Source organism: Palaemon carinicauda, chromosome 42 (genome assembly GCF_036898095.1).
Source record: "Palaemon carinicauda isolate YSFRI2023 chromosome 42, ASM3689809v2, whole genome shotgun sequence".
Classification (NCBI taxonomy): Eukaryota; Metazoa; Arthropoda; class Malacostraca; order Decapoda; family Palaemonidae; genus Palaemon; species Palaemon carinicauda.
Window position 1 is genome coordinate 34,988,826 of NC_090766.1, and position 16,694 is coordinate 35,005,519.

The window sequence follows — 16,694 nt, forward strand, 5'->3', positions numbered from 1 at the left end:
TTTGGTAAGTGGTATGTGTATTTCGTAGGGCGTAACCCCAACACTCATAAGGAATTTTGTATTTCAACTTTCTGAACTTCAGTGTGCAAAAATTGAAAAGTTCATACTCAGTAAAGTGTATGTTAGAATAGGAAATGAAGTGAGTGAGTGGTTTCCAGTGAGTGGGGCTGAGACAAGGATGTGTGATGACGCCATGGTTTTTCAATTTGTTTGTTGATAGAGTTGTAGGAGAGATGAATGCTCGATTGGTTGATCGAGGGTTGAAACTGATAGAAGAGAATAATCATGAGTGGGAGGTGAATCAGTTCTTGATTGCGTATGATACTGTATTGGTTGGAGACTTGGAGGAGAAGCTGGTCCAATTAGTGATTGTGTTTAGAAGGGTGTGTGAGAGACGGAAGATGAGAGTTAATGTGGGTAAGAGTAAGTTTATGAGATGCACAAGAAGGGAGGGTGGTGCTAGATTGAATGTCATGTTAAATAGAGAGTTACTTGAGGAAGTAGATCATTTTAATTACTTAGCGTCTGTTGTTGCTGAAAATGGTGGAGTGGGAGCAGATGTAGATGAGAGAGTGAATGAAGGATGTAAAGTGATGGGGGCCAGTGAAAGGAATGGCAAAGAATAGAAGGCTAAAATGAATGTAAAGAAAATTTGTATGAGAGAGTAATTGTAACAACTCTGATCTATGGATCGTAGTGTGGTAGATGAAAGTAACAACTCTGATCTATGGATCGTACTGGTGACGGGTGAAAGTGACGAAGAGACAGAAATTGAAAGTGTTCAAGATGAAGTGTCTAAGGAGTATGGCTGGTGTATCTCGATTTGAGTTAAGAACGCACTAGCGAGCATGAGAACAAGTGCAAGGAAGGAATTAGCAGCTAGAAGGGGTATGAATATGTTGAGGTGGTTTGGCCACGTAGAGAGAATGGAAATAGGCATCTGCTGAAGAAGGCGATGAATGCATGTGTTGATAGGAGAAGTACAAGAGGAAGGCAGTACCAACCAAACTCGGTTGAACTCCTCGTCAGGCAGGGAAGAACAAAGAGAATAAAAATCCCCTTATATTATCATTTATGACGGCTACCCCAAAAATTGGTGGAAGTGCCATGGTAGGTAGATAGATAGATATCTCTCAGTGACCAATCTACAAATTGCTGTTGTATGTATTATATATAAGATATACATAATTTATGTGTATTATTAAAATATAGATAATATATTCATATATATATATATATATATATATATATATATATATATATATATATATATATATATATATATATATATATATTAAATATATATAATGCGTTTATATGTATAATTTCTTTATTGATTTAATACTTTCTTTTTCTTATAGTAATGATCATGTGTTAACCGTATATAAAATCTTTCAAAGTTATTATTATTATTATTATTATTATTATTATTATTATTATTATTAAATGCTAAGCTAAAACCCTAGTTGGAAAAGCACGATGCTATAAGCGTAGGGGCCCCAACAGGAAAATAGCCCAGTGACGAAAGGAAATAAGGAAAAATAAAATATTTTAAGAATAGTAACAATATTAAGATAAATATTTCCTATTTAAACTATAAAAACTTCAACAAAACAAGAGGAAAAGAAACGAGATAGAAAAGTGTGCCCGAGTGTACCCTCAAGCAAGAGAATTCTAACCCAAGGCAGTGTAAGACCCTGGTACAGAGGTTATGGCACTACCCAAGAATAGAGAACAATGGTTCGATTTTGGAGTGTCCTTCTCCTAGAAGAGCTGCTTACCATAGCTAAAGAGTGTCTTCTACCCTTACCAAGAGGAAAGTAGCTACTGAACAATTACAGTGCAGTAGTTAACCCCTTGGGTGAAGAAAAATCGTTTGGTAACCATAGTGTTGTCAGGTGTATGAGGACAGAGGAGAATCTGTAAAGAATAGGCCAGACTATTCGGTGTCTGTGTAGGCAAAGGGAAAGAACCGTAACCAGAGAGAATGGTCCTATGTAGTACGGTGTGGCCAGTCAAAGAACCCCATAACTCACTAGCGGTAGTATCCCAACGGGCGGCTGGTGCCCAGGCCAACCTACTACCTCCAAGTTACCTATAAAATACATTTATAAATTTCTAGATGCTAATCCCATATTAAAGAATTAGCCTCTATTAAGGATATTAGATTTACATCAATATCTTCATCCATGTTTATACGTGAAAAAAATAACCAGACGTCCAGTCCAAGTACTAGGAATCAGGTCCAACAATTATTAGCTGGTGGGAAATGTGACGTCAATGGGGCATATGTTTTATATTAAACCGGTTCATGGAAAAAGAATAGGGTTTTGGAAGCGAGGATACTTCTCTAATGACGTCATCACTGTTTGGGAGTGCTGGACCAGTTTTTACTAGATCTTGGTCCAGTCAGGAAGATAGCCTTTGGTTACAGTTGATGCTCGTGAATAGTGTGTGCTTTTGTGGCACCGGCAATAGAGAGTGAGATGTCGTACACGTAATGCAAGGCTGAACAAGGGTTGAGAGTGCCTCAGATAAAACCGTAAAGATGTAAATGAATCCATTCTACCTATCAGTCGACTACTTCGTCAGGCAGCTACTGTGAAAGGGACCGTAGTATCTCAAGGTGTTTTCATGTTGCAAAGTATTCACTCAATAATTAGATTCCTGTTAAATGCTGATATATAAACAATGCAACTAATATATTTTGCTCTTTTTATCAAGATGAGGACCATATTAAAAAATGATAATTGGTGTAAAATTGCACTGCATTTGCAACAATATTATTACTTATTACTAGCTGAGCTACAACCCTATTTGGAAGAATAGGATGCTACATGCCTAAGGGCTCGTACTGGGAAAAATAGCCCAATGAGGAAAGAAAATTAGGAAATAAACTACAAAAGAAGTAATGAACAATTAAAACAATTTTTTTTAAGAACAGTAACACCATTAAAACATCTTTTCATATATAAACTATAAAAAGAGACTTATGTCAGCCTGTTCATCATAAAAACATTTGCTGCAAATTTGAACTGTTCAAGTTCCACTGGTTCAACTACCAGATTAGGAAGATCATTCCAGAAATTTGTCCCTGCTGGAATAAAACATTTAGATTACTGTGCAATATTGAGCTTTACGATGGATACGGCATAACTATTAGAATAAACTGCATTCCTAGTATTACGAAAAGGATGGTTCTGAATGTAAAGGACGACCAGAATTATGAAAATCTTGTGTACCATGCTTAACAAACTAATTGAACGATGCTACCAGAGATTAAAATCTATATCAAGCAATAAGAAATTTCATAGGCTGTAAGTTCCTGTCCAACAAATTAAGATGAAATTCGGCAGCTGAAGACCAGACAGGAATACAATACTTGAAAAACTGTAGAATGAAAGAATTAAAACACTTCTTCAGAATAGATTGATCACCGAAAATCTTAAAAAACTTTCTCAATGAGTCATTTTTTGTGTAATTGAAGAAGACACAGACCCAATGTGTTTCTCAAAAGTTAATTTGCTGTCGAAATATTATCAATACTGATATTCGGGTTTAAGGAGCCACTATCCTTGACCTATTTACGATCATACTTTGAGTTTTGTTAGGATTCAACTTTATACCCAACAATTTGCACCATGCACCAATTTTAGCTAGAGCTGTATTAAGGTTTCAGCATCCCCAGATCTACATTCAGGAGATGGAATTGTTGCAAAGAGAGTATCATCATCTGCATATTTATTGAGCTTGTTTACTAGGCCAAACTACATATCCTGTGTATATAGTAATGGGCCAAGAACACTACCCTCAGGAACAACAGGTAGTACATTCCTATATTGACTATGGTATCCATCAACAACAACTCTATGTGACCAATTACTGAAAAGTTCAATAATTTTGAATTTGAAAGCAAGGGCATCATGATTAACATGGTCAAATGGAGTGCTAAAATGAAGGCTAATTATTTGAACTTCTGACCACAATCAAAGGATTTCTGTATAGCATTGGAGATGGTACAGAGGGTATCCCATGCTCCAAGGCTTTTACAAAAGCAAAATATCAAACTAGAGAACTCGTGGTTACGTTCAGCATACCCATTTAGATGTTATGACAAAAGAGCTTCAAAATCTTTAGATAATATGGGAATTACTGAAATTATGCAGTAATCAGTGTGACTTTAGCTACGTCAAACGCTTTTACGTAATGGAGTAACATTACCAATTCTCCATGAAGTGCCCAAAGAACCCCTTTTCGCTTACTTGCGGAAAGTAACAAATAATTCAGAAGCAAGTAATGTGCAGTCTTTATAAAAAAACAAAGAAAAAATATCATTTTGGTCTACACCTCCCTGAACATTAAGGACCATCATGAGAGCTTTAATTTCACGAGATCGAAAAGCTAAATTAGTTGGTTTAGCCTCAGGAAAACAGGAATGAGAAGGATCAAGTTTCTCATTACTCTGCTGACGCTTTTTACTGTGTGGTTAAAATAGTGGTTTTTAATAGAAATCATTCCCTTTATCGTGTATATTTATTTTAGATAATTTAGTTTGTTCGGTGCTGATGCTTTCAAATTTTCTCTATCTCTGTATATATATTATAGTTTTTTTTTGTGGACAAAGGTGGCATCGAAAAGATAATCAAGTAACCAGAAAAGTACTAAAGGTTTTCATTTTTGGAAAGGTTAAGATGATCAAGAAGTAGCCAGTAAAGTACTAAAGGTTTTCATTTTTAGAAAGTTAAAGATGATAAGAAGTAGCCAGTAAAGTACTAAAGGTTTTCATTTTTAGAAAATTTTTCTTTAGAGAATTTTGTTATTTCACCTGAATAGAAGATCCACCAATAGATTCGTTTTACTTTTTACAATAGTTTTGAAACAAATATATTCAGTACATTAAATAAAAAAAGAACTTATTATATATAATTAAAGGGGATAAAGATAGTATATTAATGATGCGGCAATACTGATTTAATTATAAAGTAATGATGGACAAGTTATAAAGGAAACATTACATCGAAAGGGTCTTAGATACGAAAGAAAAATTAATGAGAGAAAAATACAATACAAATATCACAATTTTTTCTGTGATATTTTTACTCTTTGGAATATTCAAGAACACTTGTAAAATAATAATAATTCATAATCAGGAAAAGAATCCAACAGTAATTATGCTTTAGAAAAAAAGGTAGAAATATACTATAATTAAAGGAAACATTCTGCCATCTATTTTGAAAGTATGATTGATTAATTGATTGATTGATCATGAATTATCTGGCATCCTGATTGAAAGTATGAATAGTTAATTTTGTTTATGATATATTCTTTACATAACATTAAAAAGTGAATTTCATGCCAGTGTTAACTTAATTTTGATATGCAAACAATGTCCCCCAAAAAATGTTTCCTTTAAAAGAAAAAGGTCATGTTATTAATAAGTCAGTAGTAAAGTAGGACCGGAATAGTAGAAATGTTTGCTCATTTAAACTGAACTGATTCTTAATCAGAAATTAGAATCAGCAGAAACTGCAGTGAAGCAATGATTTATTGACTGTGTCATTGAAACATGCATTTGGAAACAGTTGAAGTTGTGCCGATGATATTTCCTGCAGTCGAACCTGGGGTAGTTTAATTGGCACTGGTAGATATAGTTGTACCTGTGGTAGTAGCAGTGGTAGTTTCAGTAGTAGTAGCAGTGGTAGTTGCTGTAGTAGTAGCAGTGGTAGTTCCAGTAGTAGTAGCGGTGGTAGTTCCTGTTGTTGTACCAGTGGTAGTAGCAGTTGTAGTTCCTGTAGTTGTACCAGTGGTTGTACCAGTAGTAGTTCCTGTAGTAGTACCAGTGGTAGTAGCAGTGGTAGTTCCTGTAGTAGTACCAGTTGTAGTACCAGTTGTAGTAGCAGTGGTAGTTCCTGTAGTAGTACCAGTGGTAGTTCCTGTAGTAGTACCTGTAGTAGTACCAGTGGTAGTGCCCGTAGTTGTGCCAGTGGTAGTAGCAGTTGTAGTTCCTGTAGTTGTACCAGTAGTAGTAGCAGTGGTAGTTCCTGTAGTTGTACCAGTAGTAGTTCCTGTAGTAGTACCAGTGGTAGTAGCAGTGGTTGTTCCTGTAGTAGTACCAGTGGTAGTTCCTGTAGTAGTACCTGTGGTAGTTCCTGTAGTTGTACCAGTGGTAGTTCCAGTAGTTGTACCAGTGGTAGTTCCTGTAGTTGTACCAGTGGTAGTTCCCGTAGTTGTACCAGTGGTAGTAGCAGTTGTAGTTCCTGTAGTTGTACCAGTAGTAGTAGCAGTGGTAGTTCCTGTAGTTGTACCAGTAGTAGTTCCTGTAGTAGTACCAGTGGTAGTAGCAGTGGTTGTTCCTGTAGTAGTACCAGTGGTAGTTCCTGTAGTAGTACCTGTGGTAGTTCCTGTAGTTGTACCAGTGGTAGTTCCAGTAGTTGTACCAGTGGTAGTTCCTGTAGTAGTACCAGTGGTAGTTCCCGTAGTTGTACCAGTGGTAGTAGCAGTTGTAGTTCCTGTAGTTGTACCAGTAGTAGTAGCAGTGGTAGTTCCTGTAGTTGTACCAGTAGTAGTTCCTGTAGTAGTACCAGTGGTAGTAGCAGTGGTTGTTCCTGTAGTAGTACCAGTGGTAGTTCCTGTAGTAGTACCTGTGGTAGTTCCTGTAGTTGTACCAGTGGTAGTTCCTGTAGTTGTACCAGTAGTAGTTCCTGTAGTTGTACCAGTGGTAGTAGCAGTGGTAGTTCCTGTAGTAGTACCAGTGGTAGTTCCTGTAGTAGTACCTGTGGTAGTTCCTGTAGTCGTACCAGTGGTAGTTCCAGTAGTTGTACCAGTGGTAGTAGCAGTTGTAGTTCCTGTAGTTGTACCAGTGGTAGTAGCAGTGGTAGTTCCTGTAGTAGTACCAGTGGTAGTAGCAGTGGTAGTTCCTGTAGTAGTACCAGTGGTAGTAGCAGTGGTAGTTCCTGTAGTTGTACCAGTGGTAGTAGCAGTGGTAGTTCCTGTAGTAGTAGCAGTGGTAGTTCCTGTAGTAGTACCCGTGGTAGTTCCTGTAGTTGTACCAGTAGTAGTAGCAGTGGTAGTTCCTGTAGTTGTACCAGTAGTAGTTCCTGTAGTAGTACCAGTGGTAGTAGCAGTGGTTGTTCCTGTAGTAGTACCAGTGGTAGTTCCTGTAGTAGTACCTGTGGTAGTTCCTGTAGTTGTACCAGTGGTAGTTCCTGTAGTTGTACCAGTAGTAGTTCCTGTAGTTGTACCAGTGGTAGTTCCTGTAGTTGTACCAGTGGTAGTAGCAGTGGTAGTTCCTGTAGTAGTACCAGTGGTAGTTCCTGTAGTAGTACCTGTGGTAGTTCCTGTGGTAGTTCCTGTAGTCGTACCAGTGGTAGTTCCAGTAGTTGTACCAGTGGTAGTAGCAGTTGTAGTTCCTGTAGTTGTACCAGTGGTAGTAGCAGTGGTAGTTCCTGTAGTAGTACCAGTGGTAGTAGCAGTGGTAGTTCCTGTAGTAGTACCAGTGGTAGTAGCAGTGGTAGTTCCTGTAGTTGTACCAGTGGTAGTAGCAGTGGTAGTTCCTGTAGTAGTAGCAGTGGTAGTTCCTGTAGTAGTACCCGTGGTAGTTCCTGTAGTTGTACCAGTGGTAGTAGCTGTGGTAGTTCCTGTAGTAGTACCAGTGGTAGTACCAGTGGTAGTTCCTGTAGTTGTACCAGTGGTAGTAGCTGTGGTAGTTCCTGTAGTAGTACCAGTGGTAGTTCCAGTGGTAGTTCCTGTAGTAGTACCAGTGGTAGTAGCAGTAGTAGTTCCTGTAGTAGTACCAGTGGTAGTAGCAGTGGTAGTTCCTGTAGTAGTAGCAGTGGTAGTTCCTGTAGTAGTACCAGTGGTAGTTCCTGTAGTTGTACCAGTGGTAGTAGCAGTGGTAGTTTCTGTAGTAGTTCCAGTGGTAGTAGCAGTGGTAATTCCTGTAGTTGTACCAGTGGTAGTAGCAGTGGTAGTTCCTGTAGTAGTAGCAGTGGTAGTTCCTGTAGTAGTACCAGTGGTAGTTCCTGTAGTTGTACCACTGGTAGTAGCTGTGGTAGTTCCTGTAGTAGTACCAGTGGTAGTACCAGTGGTAGTTCCTGTAGTTGTACCAGTGGTAGTAGCAGTGGTAGTTCCTGTAGTAGTAGCAGTGGTAGTTCCTGTAGTAGTACCAGTGGTAGTTCCTGTAGTTGTACCACTGGTAGTAGCTGTGGTAGTTCCTGTAGTAGTACCAGTGGTAGTACCAGTGGTAGTTCCTGTAGTAGTACCAGTGGTAGTTCCTGTAGTTGTACCAGTGGTAGTAGCTGTGGTAGTTCCTGTAGTAGTACCAGTTGTAGTACCAGTGGTAGTTCCTGTAGTAGTACCAGTGGTAGTACCAGTGGTAGTTCCTGTAGTTGTACCACTGGTAGTAGCTGTGGTAGTTCCTGTAGTAGTACCAGTGGTAGTACCAGTGGTAGTTCCTGTAGTAGTACCAGTGGTAGTAGCAGTGGTAGTTCCTGTAGTAGTAGCAGTGGTAGTTCCTGTAGTAGTACCAGTGGTAGTTCCTGTAGTTGTACCACTGGTAGTAGCTGTGGTAGTTCCTGTAGTAGTACCAGTGGTAGTTCCTGTAGTTGTACCAGTGGTAGTAGCTGTGGTAGTTCCTGTAGTAGTACCAGTGGTAGTTCCTGTAGTTGTACCAGTGGTAGTAGCTGTGGTAGTTCCTGTAGTAGTACCAGTGGTAGTTCCTGTAGTTGTACCAGTGGTAGTAGCTGTGGTAGTTCCTGTAGTTGTACCAGTGGTAGTAGCTGTGGTAGTTCCTGTAGTAGTAGCAGTGGTAGTTCCTGTAGTTGTACCAGTGGTAGTAGCTGTGGTAGTTCCTGTAGTAGTACCAGTGGTAGTTCCTGTAGTTGTACCAGTGGTAGTAGCTGTGGTAGTTCCTGTAGTTGTACCAGTGGTAGTAGCTGTGGTAGTTCCTGTAGTAGTACCAGTGGTAGTTCCTGTAGTTGTACCACTGGTAGTAGCTGTGGTAGTTCCTGTAGTAGTACCAGTGGTAGTTCCTGTAGTTGTACCAGTGGTAGTAGCTGTGGTAGTTCCTGTAGTAGTACCAGTGGTAGTTCCTGTAGTTGTACCAGTGGTAGTAGCTGTGGTAGTTCCTGTAGTAGTACCAGTTGTAGTACCAGTGGTAGTTCCTGTAGTAGGTCCTGTAGTAGTAGTAGTGGTAGTTCCTGTAGTAGTACCAGTAGTAGTACCAGTGGTAGTTCCTGTAGTAGTTCCTGTAGTAGTACCAGTGGTAGTTCCTGTAGTAGTAGCAGTAGTAGTATCTGTGGATGACCCTTGTAATTAAAATGCATATATTGAATAAATAAATGATAAAGCTACAATCATTTTCTTGTTCTTTTGATTTTTTTTCTATTCATATTACTTTATGGTGGATTTTTCCTTCATTTTCAAGATATTAATTATTTCAAAGATATTCTTTTAGATGTGTAAGGTTATATCTAGAAATTTATGCCATACGTGTATGTTCTAACTCTCATTAAAAATGAATTTTTCCTTAATTTTCAAGGATATTGATTTTTTAACAAATAATTCTTAGATGGCGAAGGTTAAGCCTAGAAATGTATGTCCTACGTGGATGTTCTAACTCTCATTAAAATTATTACAGTAATATAAAGTTTCTGTTTGCAATTTTGTGAGAAAACAAATATATATTGGTCATATCCCAAGTTTCGAAATAGTAACATATATGAACAAGGCTATAAACATTAATGTTTATCAGACTAAGAAAAAGTGAATATAATTGATTACAAGACATAAATCGTATTCAGTGTTGTTGAGGAATAAAACAGTTGATAAATCACATCAAAAATGGTATCTGGAGCAAATCCAGTAAGAGATAATCCAACTAAAATTGATGGAGAAATGAATCATTTACAAAAGATTGGATTACAAAATAGGGCAGATAAGTCAATTTGAAATACAATAAGAAACATTGTATTCTAGAGACATTCACCTCAAGCTTCGATGTATAATAATGTGGTCTCTGTTGCTCTCGTGTTTTTTAGCATTAGTGGTAGTAATGTACATGTTACAAGATTTAGTACATGCTACAAGAGTTAGTACATGCTACAAGAGTTAGTACATACTACAAGAGGCAGTACATGCTACAAGAGGTAGTTCGTGTGATGTTTGCAAGTTTCTATTTTCATCCCTGATATTTTCAGTATTAGTCATCCTAGTTGTGACTGGGGTAATTTTTAGTAGTCATTGAAGCATTGTTGACATAGTTCATACAATGTTACCAGAGGTAATGACTGGTTTTATCCAGCGTCGAATTTAATATAGTTCCATTGGTGTAACCTACCATAGTGTTGGTAATTTTTTTATAATTGTTCCTATGCTAGTTCCAGTTCTTGTAATTGTGTAGTTCTTTTTGGATTTGATTGCCAAGGAGAATTGAAAACCAAATCTAGCTTTTATTCATGATTAAAAAAAAAAAAAAAATTCAATATCAGGAAGGAAAAGGTAAAACATTTCTCATAAAATGATCAGTTCTAATAAAAAGTGTCCAAAATAATGATAAACTTTGCAGCAATTCCCAAACATCTAAGATATCTATGTGATTGCAAATGGAAAAAGGGAGAATAAAACTTATGATTTCGGTCACAATGGCATATCTTACTTATTCATAAGTTCAAACTTTCAGCAAATGTTCTTATGTTGAACAGGCTGATATTAATCTTTTCATAGTTTAATATGACTTTTATATTTTGTTGTTAATATTTTTAAAGTATTTTATCAATTGTTAAATATATCTCATATGGTTTATTTTTTCCTTATTTCTTTTTGTTATTGGGATATTTTTCCCTGATGGAGCCCCTGGTCTTATGGCATCCTTCTTTTCCAGCTAAGGTTTTAGCTTATAGAGTAATAATAATAATTTGGTAAGTGGTATGTGTATTTTGTAGGGTGTAACCCCAACATCCAAAAGTAATTTTGTATTTCAACTTTATGAACTTCAGTGTGCAAAAATTGAAAAGTTTATACTCAATAAAGTGTGTGTTAGGATAGGAAATGAAGTGAGTGAGTGGTTTCCAGTGAGAGTGGGGCTGAGACAGGGATGTGTGATGACGCCATGGTTGTTCAATTTTTTTGTTGATAGAGCTGTAAGAGAGATGAATGCCGTATTGGTTGGAGACTTGGAGGAGAAGCTGGTCCAATTAGTGATTGAGTTTGGAAGGGTGTGTGAGAGAAGGGAGATGAGAGTTAATGTGGGTAAGAGTAACTTTATGATATGCACGAGGAGGAAGTTGGTGCTAGATTGAATATCATGTTAAATGGAGAGTTACTGAGGAAGTAGATCCGTTTAAGTACTTAACGTCTGTTGTTGTTGCAGATGGTGAAGTGGAAGCAGATGTACATGAGAGAGTGAATGAAGGATGTAAAATGCTGGGGGCCAGTGAAAGGAATTGCAAAGAATAGAAGGCTAAAATGAATGTAAAGAGGCTAAAGATTATGCGAGAAATATTAATGAATGGTGAGTGATTGTGACACAGTTGCAATAGGTCCTGCTGCTTCCACTTGGTGACCACTGACGTAACTGCAGTAGGGGATCCAGCATTTAAAGCTTCAATTGTCTTAGATAACTGGGGAGGGTGGCCTGTGGCCCGGTAGCAGTACCAACGAAACTCGGTTGAACTCCTCGTCAGGCAGGGAAGAACGGAGAGAAGAAAAATCCCCTTTTGTTATCAATTATGTCGGCTACCTCAAAAAATGGTAGAAGTGTCATGGTAGATAGATAGATAGATATCTCACAGTGACCAATCTACAAAATGCTGTTGTATGTATTATATATAAAAAATATATAATTTATGTGTATTATTAATTAAGATATAGATAATATATTCATATATATATATATATATATATATATATATATATATATATATATATATATATATATATATAGATAGATAGATAGATAGATAGATAGATAGATATAGATATATATAATGTGTTTATATGTATCATTTCTTTATTGATTTTATACTTTCTTACCTTTATAGTAATGATCATGTGTTAACCCTATTTAAAATTTTTCAAAGTTACCTACCTGTAAAGTACATTTATAAATTTCTAGATGCTAATCCCATATTAAAGAATTAGCCTCTATTAAGGATTTTAGATTTACATCAATATCTTCATCCATGTTTATACGTGAAAAAAATAACCAGACGTCCAGTCCAAGTACTAGGAATCAGGTCCAACAATTATTAGCTGGTGGGAAATGTGACGTCAATGGGGCATATGTTTTATATTAAACCGGTTCATGGAAAAAGAATAGGGTTTTGGAAGCCAGGCTTGAGCTCTGATGACGTCATCTCTGTTTGGGAGTGCTGGACCAGTTTTTACTAGATTTTGGTCCAGTCAGGAAGATATCCATCGGTTACTGTGGATGCTCGTAAATATTGTGTGCTTTTGTGGCACCGGCAATAGAGAGTGGGATGTCGTACACGTAATGCAAGGCCGAACAAGGGTTGAGAGTGCCTCAGATAAAACCGTAAAGATGTAAATTAATCCATTCTACCTATCAGTCGACTACTTCGTCAGGCAGCTACTGTGAAAGGGACTGTAGTATCTTAAGGTGTTTTCATGTTGCAAAGTATTCACTCAATAATTAGATTCCTGTTAAATACTGATATATAAAACAATGTAACTAATATATTTTGCTCTTTTTATCAAGATGAAGACCATATTAAAAAATATAATAATGGGTGTAGAATAGCACCGCATTTGCAACAATATTATTACTTATCACTAGCGGACCTACAACCCTATTTGGAAAAGTAGGATGCTACATGCCTAAGGGCTCGTACTGGGAAAAATAGCCCAATGAGGAAAGAAAATTAGGAAATAAACTACAAAAGAAGTAATGAACAATTAAAACAGTTTTTTAAGAACAGTATCACCATTAAAACATCTTTTCATATATAAACTATAAAAAGAGAATTATGTCAGCCTGTTCATCATAAAAACATTTGCTGCAAATTTGAACTGTTCAAGTTCCACTGGTTCAACTACCAGATTAGGAAGATCATTCCAGAAATTTGTCCCTGCTGGAATAAAACATTTAGATTACTGTGCAATATTGATAGTATTTCATAGTATTACGAAAAGGATGGTTCTGAATGTAAAGGACGACCAGAATTATGAAAATCTTGTGTACCATGCATAACGAACTAATTGAACGATGCTACCAGAGATTAAAATCTATATCAAGCAATAAGAAATTTCATAGGCTGTAAGTTCCTGTCCAACAAATTAAGATGAAATTCGGCAGCTGAAGACCAGACAGGAGAACAATACTTGAAACAATGCAGAATGATAGAATTAAAACACTTCTTTAGAATAGATTGATCACCGAAAATCTTAAAAGACTTTCTCTATAAGCCAATTTTTTGTGCAATTGAAGAAGACGCAGACCTAATGTGTTTCTCAAAAGTTAATTTGCTGTCGAGAATCACACCTAAAATTTTAGGAGGCATTCAAAGTTAAAGAAACATTATCAATACTGAGATGCGGATGTTGAGGAGCCACTATCCTTGACCTACTTACGATCATACTTTGAGTTTTGTTAGGATTCAACTTTATACCCAACAATTTGCACCATGCACCAATTTTAGCTAGAGCTGTATTAAGGTTTCAGCATCCCCAGATCTACATTCAGGAGATGGAATTGTTGCAAAGAGAGTATCATCATCTGCATATTTATTGAGCTTGTTTACTAGGCCAAACTACATATCATGTGTATATAGTAATGGGCCAAGAACACTACCCTCAGGAACAACAGGTAGTACATTCCTATATTGACTATGGTATCCATCAACAACAACTCTATGTGACCAATTACTGAAAAGTTCAATAATTATGATAAAAAAGACTCACCCAATCCTAACGTTTTGAATTTGAAAGCAAGGGCATCATGATTAACATGGTCAAATGGAGTGCTAAAATGAAGGCTAATTATTTGAACTTCTGACCACAATCAAGGGATTTCTGTATAGCATTGGAGATGGTACAGAGGGTATCCCATGCTCCAAGGCTTTTACAAAAGCAAAATATCAAACTAGAGAACTCGTGGTTACGTTCAGCATACCCATTTAGATGTTATGACAAAAGAGCTTCAAAATCTTTAGATAATATGGGAATTACTGAAATTATGCAGTAATCAGTGTGACTTTAGCTACGTCAAACGCTTTTACGTAATGGAGTAACATTACCAATTCTCCATGAAGTGCCCAAAGAACCCCTTTTCGCTTACTTGCGGAAAGTAACAAATAATTCAGAAGCAAGTAATGTGCAGTCTTTATAAAAAAACAAAGAAAAAATATCATTTTGGTCTACACCTCCCTGAACATTAAGGACCATCATGAGAGCTTTAATTTCACGAGATCGAAAAGCTAAATTAGTTGGTTTAGCCTCAGGAAAACAGGAATGAGAAGGATCAAGTTTCTCATTACTCTGCTGACGCTTTTTACTGTGTGGTTAAAATAGTGGTTTTTAATAGAAATCATTCCCTTTATCGTGTATATTTATTTTAGATAATTTAGTTTGTTCGGTGCTGATGCTTTCAAATTTTCTCTATCTATGTATATATATTATAGTTTTTTTTTGTGGACAAAGGTGGCATCGAAAAGATAATCAAGTAACCAGAAAAGTACTAAAGGTTTTCATTTTTGGAAAGGTTAAGATGATCAAGAAGTAGCCAGTAAAGTACTAAAGGTTTTCATTTTTAGAAAGTTAAAGATGATAAGAAGTAGCCAGTAAAGTACTAAAGGTTTTCATTTTTAGAAAATTTTTCTTTAGAGAATTTTGTTATTTCACCTGAATAGAAGATCCACCAATAGATTCGTTTTACTTTTTACAATAGTTTTGAAACAAATATATTCAGTACATTAAATAAAAAAAGAACTTATTATATATAATTAAAGGGGATAAAGATAGTATATTAATGATGCGGCAATACTGATTTAATTATAAAGTAATGATGGACAAGTTATAAAGGAAACATTACATCGAAAGGGTCTTAGATACGAAAGAAAAATTAATGAGAGAAAAATACAATACAAATATCACAATTTTTTCTGTGATATTTTTACTCTTTGGAATATTCAAGAACACTTGTAAAATAATAATAATTCATAATCAGGAAAAGAATCCAACAGTAATTATGCTTTAGAAAAAAAGGTAGAAATATACTATAATTAAAGGAAACATTCTGCCATCTATTTTGAAAGTATGATTGATTAATTGATTGATTGATCATGAATTATCTGGCATCCTGATTGAAAGTATGAATAGTTAATTTTGTTTATGATATATTCTTTACATAACATTAAAAAGTGAATTTCATGCCAGTGTTAACTTAATTTTGATATGCAAACAATGTCCCCCAAAAAATGTTTCCTTTAAAAGAAAAAGGTCATGTTATTAATAAGTCAGTAGTAAAGTAGGACCGGAATAGTAGAAATGTTTGCTCATTTAAACTGAACTGATTCTTAATCAGAAATTAGAATCAGCAGAAACTGCAGTGAAGCAATGATTTATTGACTGTGTCATTGAAACATGCATTTGGAAACAGTTGAAGTTGTGCCGATGATATTTCCTGCAGTCGAACCTGGGGTAGTTTAAGTGGCACTGGTAGATATAGTTGTACCTGTGGTAGTAGCAGTGGTAGTTTCAGTAGTAGTAGCAGTGGTAGTTCCAGTAGTAGTAGCGGTGGTAGTTCCTGTTGTTGTACCAGTGGTAGTAGCAGTTGTAGTTCCTGTAGTTGTACCAGTGGTTGTACCAGTAGTAGTTCCTGTAGTAGTACCAGTGGTAGTAGCAGTGGTAGTTCCTGTCGTTGTACCAGTGGTAGTAGCAGTGGTAGTTCCCGTAGTTGTACCAGTGGTAGTTCCCGTAGTTGTACCAGTGGTAGTAGCAGTGGTAGTTCCTGTAGTAGTACCAGTGGTAGTAGCAGTGGTAGTTCCTGTAGTAGTACCAGTGGTAGTAGCAGTGGTAGTTCCTGTAGTAGTAGCAGTGGTAGTTCCTGTAGTTGTACCAGTGGTAGTAGCAGTGGTAGTTCCTGTAGTAGTACCAGTGGTAGTAGCAGTGGTAGTTCCTGTGGTAGTACCAGTGGTAGTAGCAGTGGTAGTTCCTGTAGAAGTACCAGTGGTAGTAGCAGTGGTAGTTCCTGTAGTTGTACCAGTGGTTGTACCAGTAGTAGTTCCTGTAGTAGTACCAGTTGTAGTACCAGTTGTAGTAGCAGTGGTAGTTCCTGTAGTAGTACCAGTGGTAGTTCCTGTAGTAGTACCTGTAGTAGTACCAGTGGTAGTTCCCGTAGTTGTACCAGTGGTAGTAGCAGTTGTAGTTCCTGTAGTTGTACCAGTAGTAGTAGCAGTGGTAGTTCCTGTAGTTGTACCAGTAGTAGTTCCTGTAGTAGTACCAGTGGTAGTAGCAGTGGTTGTTCCTGTAGTAGTACCAGTGGTAGTTCCTGTAGTAGTACCTGTGGTAGTTCCAGTAGTTGTACCAGTGGTGGTTCCAGTTGTTGTACCAGTGGTAGTTCCTGTAGTTGTACCAGTGGTAGTTCCCGTAGTTGTACCAGTGGTAGTAGCAGTTGTAGTTCCTGTAGTTGTACCAGTAGTAGTAGCAGTGGTAGTTCCTGTAGTTGTACCAGTAGTAGT

General features: G+C 36.9%; 1 protein-coding gene across 1 annotated transcript in view; it reads right to left on the reverse strand.

Moving 5' to 3' along the window:
• Positions 1-5,628: 5,628 nt before the first annotated feature.
• Positions 5,629-16,694, reverse strand: part of LOC137633096 (putative per-hexamer repeat protein 5) — a 66,485-nt gene continuing 55,419 nt past the window's right edge. The window contains exons 23-28 of the mRNA XM_068365257.1: positions 16,493-16,576; positions 15,689-15,832; positions 9,222-9,305; positions 7,854-7,973; positions 5,922-6,041; positions 5,629-5,825 (exon numbers count right to left, since the gene is read on the reverse strand). Of these exons, the coding sequence (XP_068221358.1) occupies positions 5,629-5,825; positions 5,922-6,041; positions 7,854-7,973; positions 9,222-9,305; positions 15,689-15,832; positions 16,493-16,576 (749 nt within the window). The remainder of the gene's footprint in view (positions 5,826-5,921; positions 6,042-7,853; positions 7,974-9,221; positions 9,306-15,688; positions 15,833-16,492; positions 16,577-16,694) is intronic.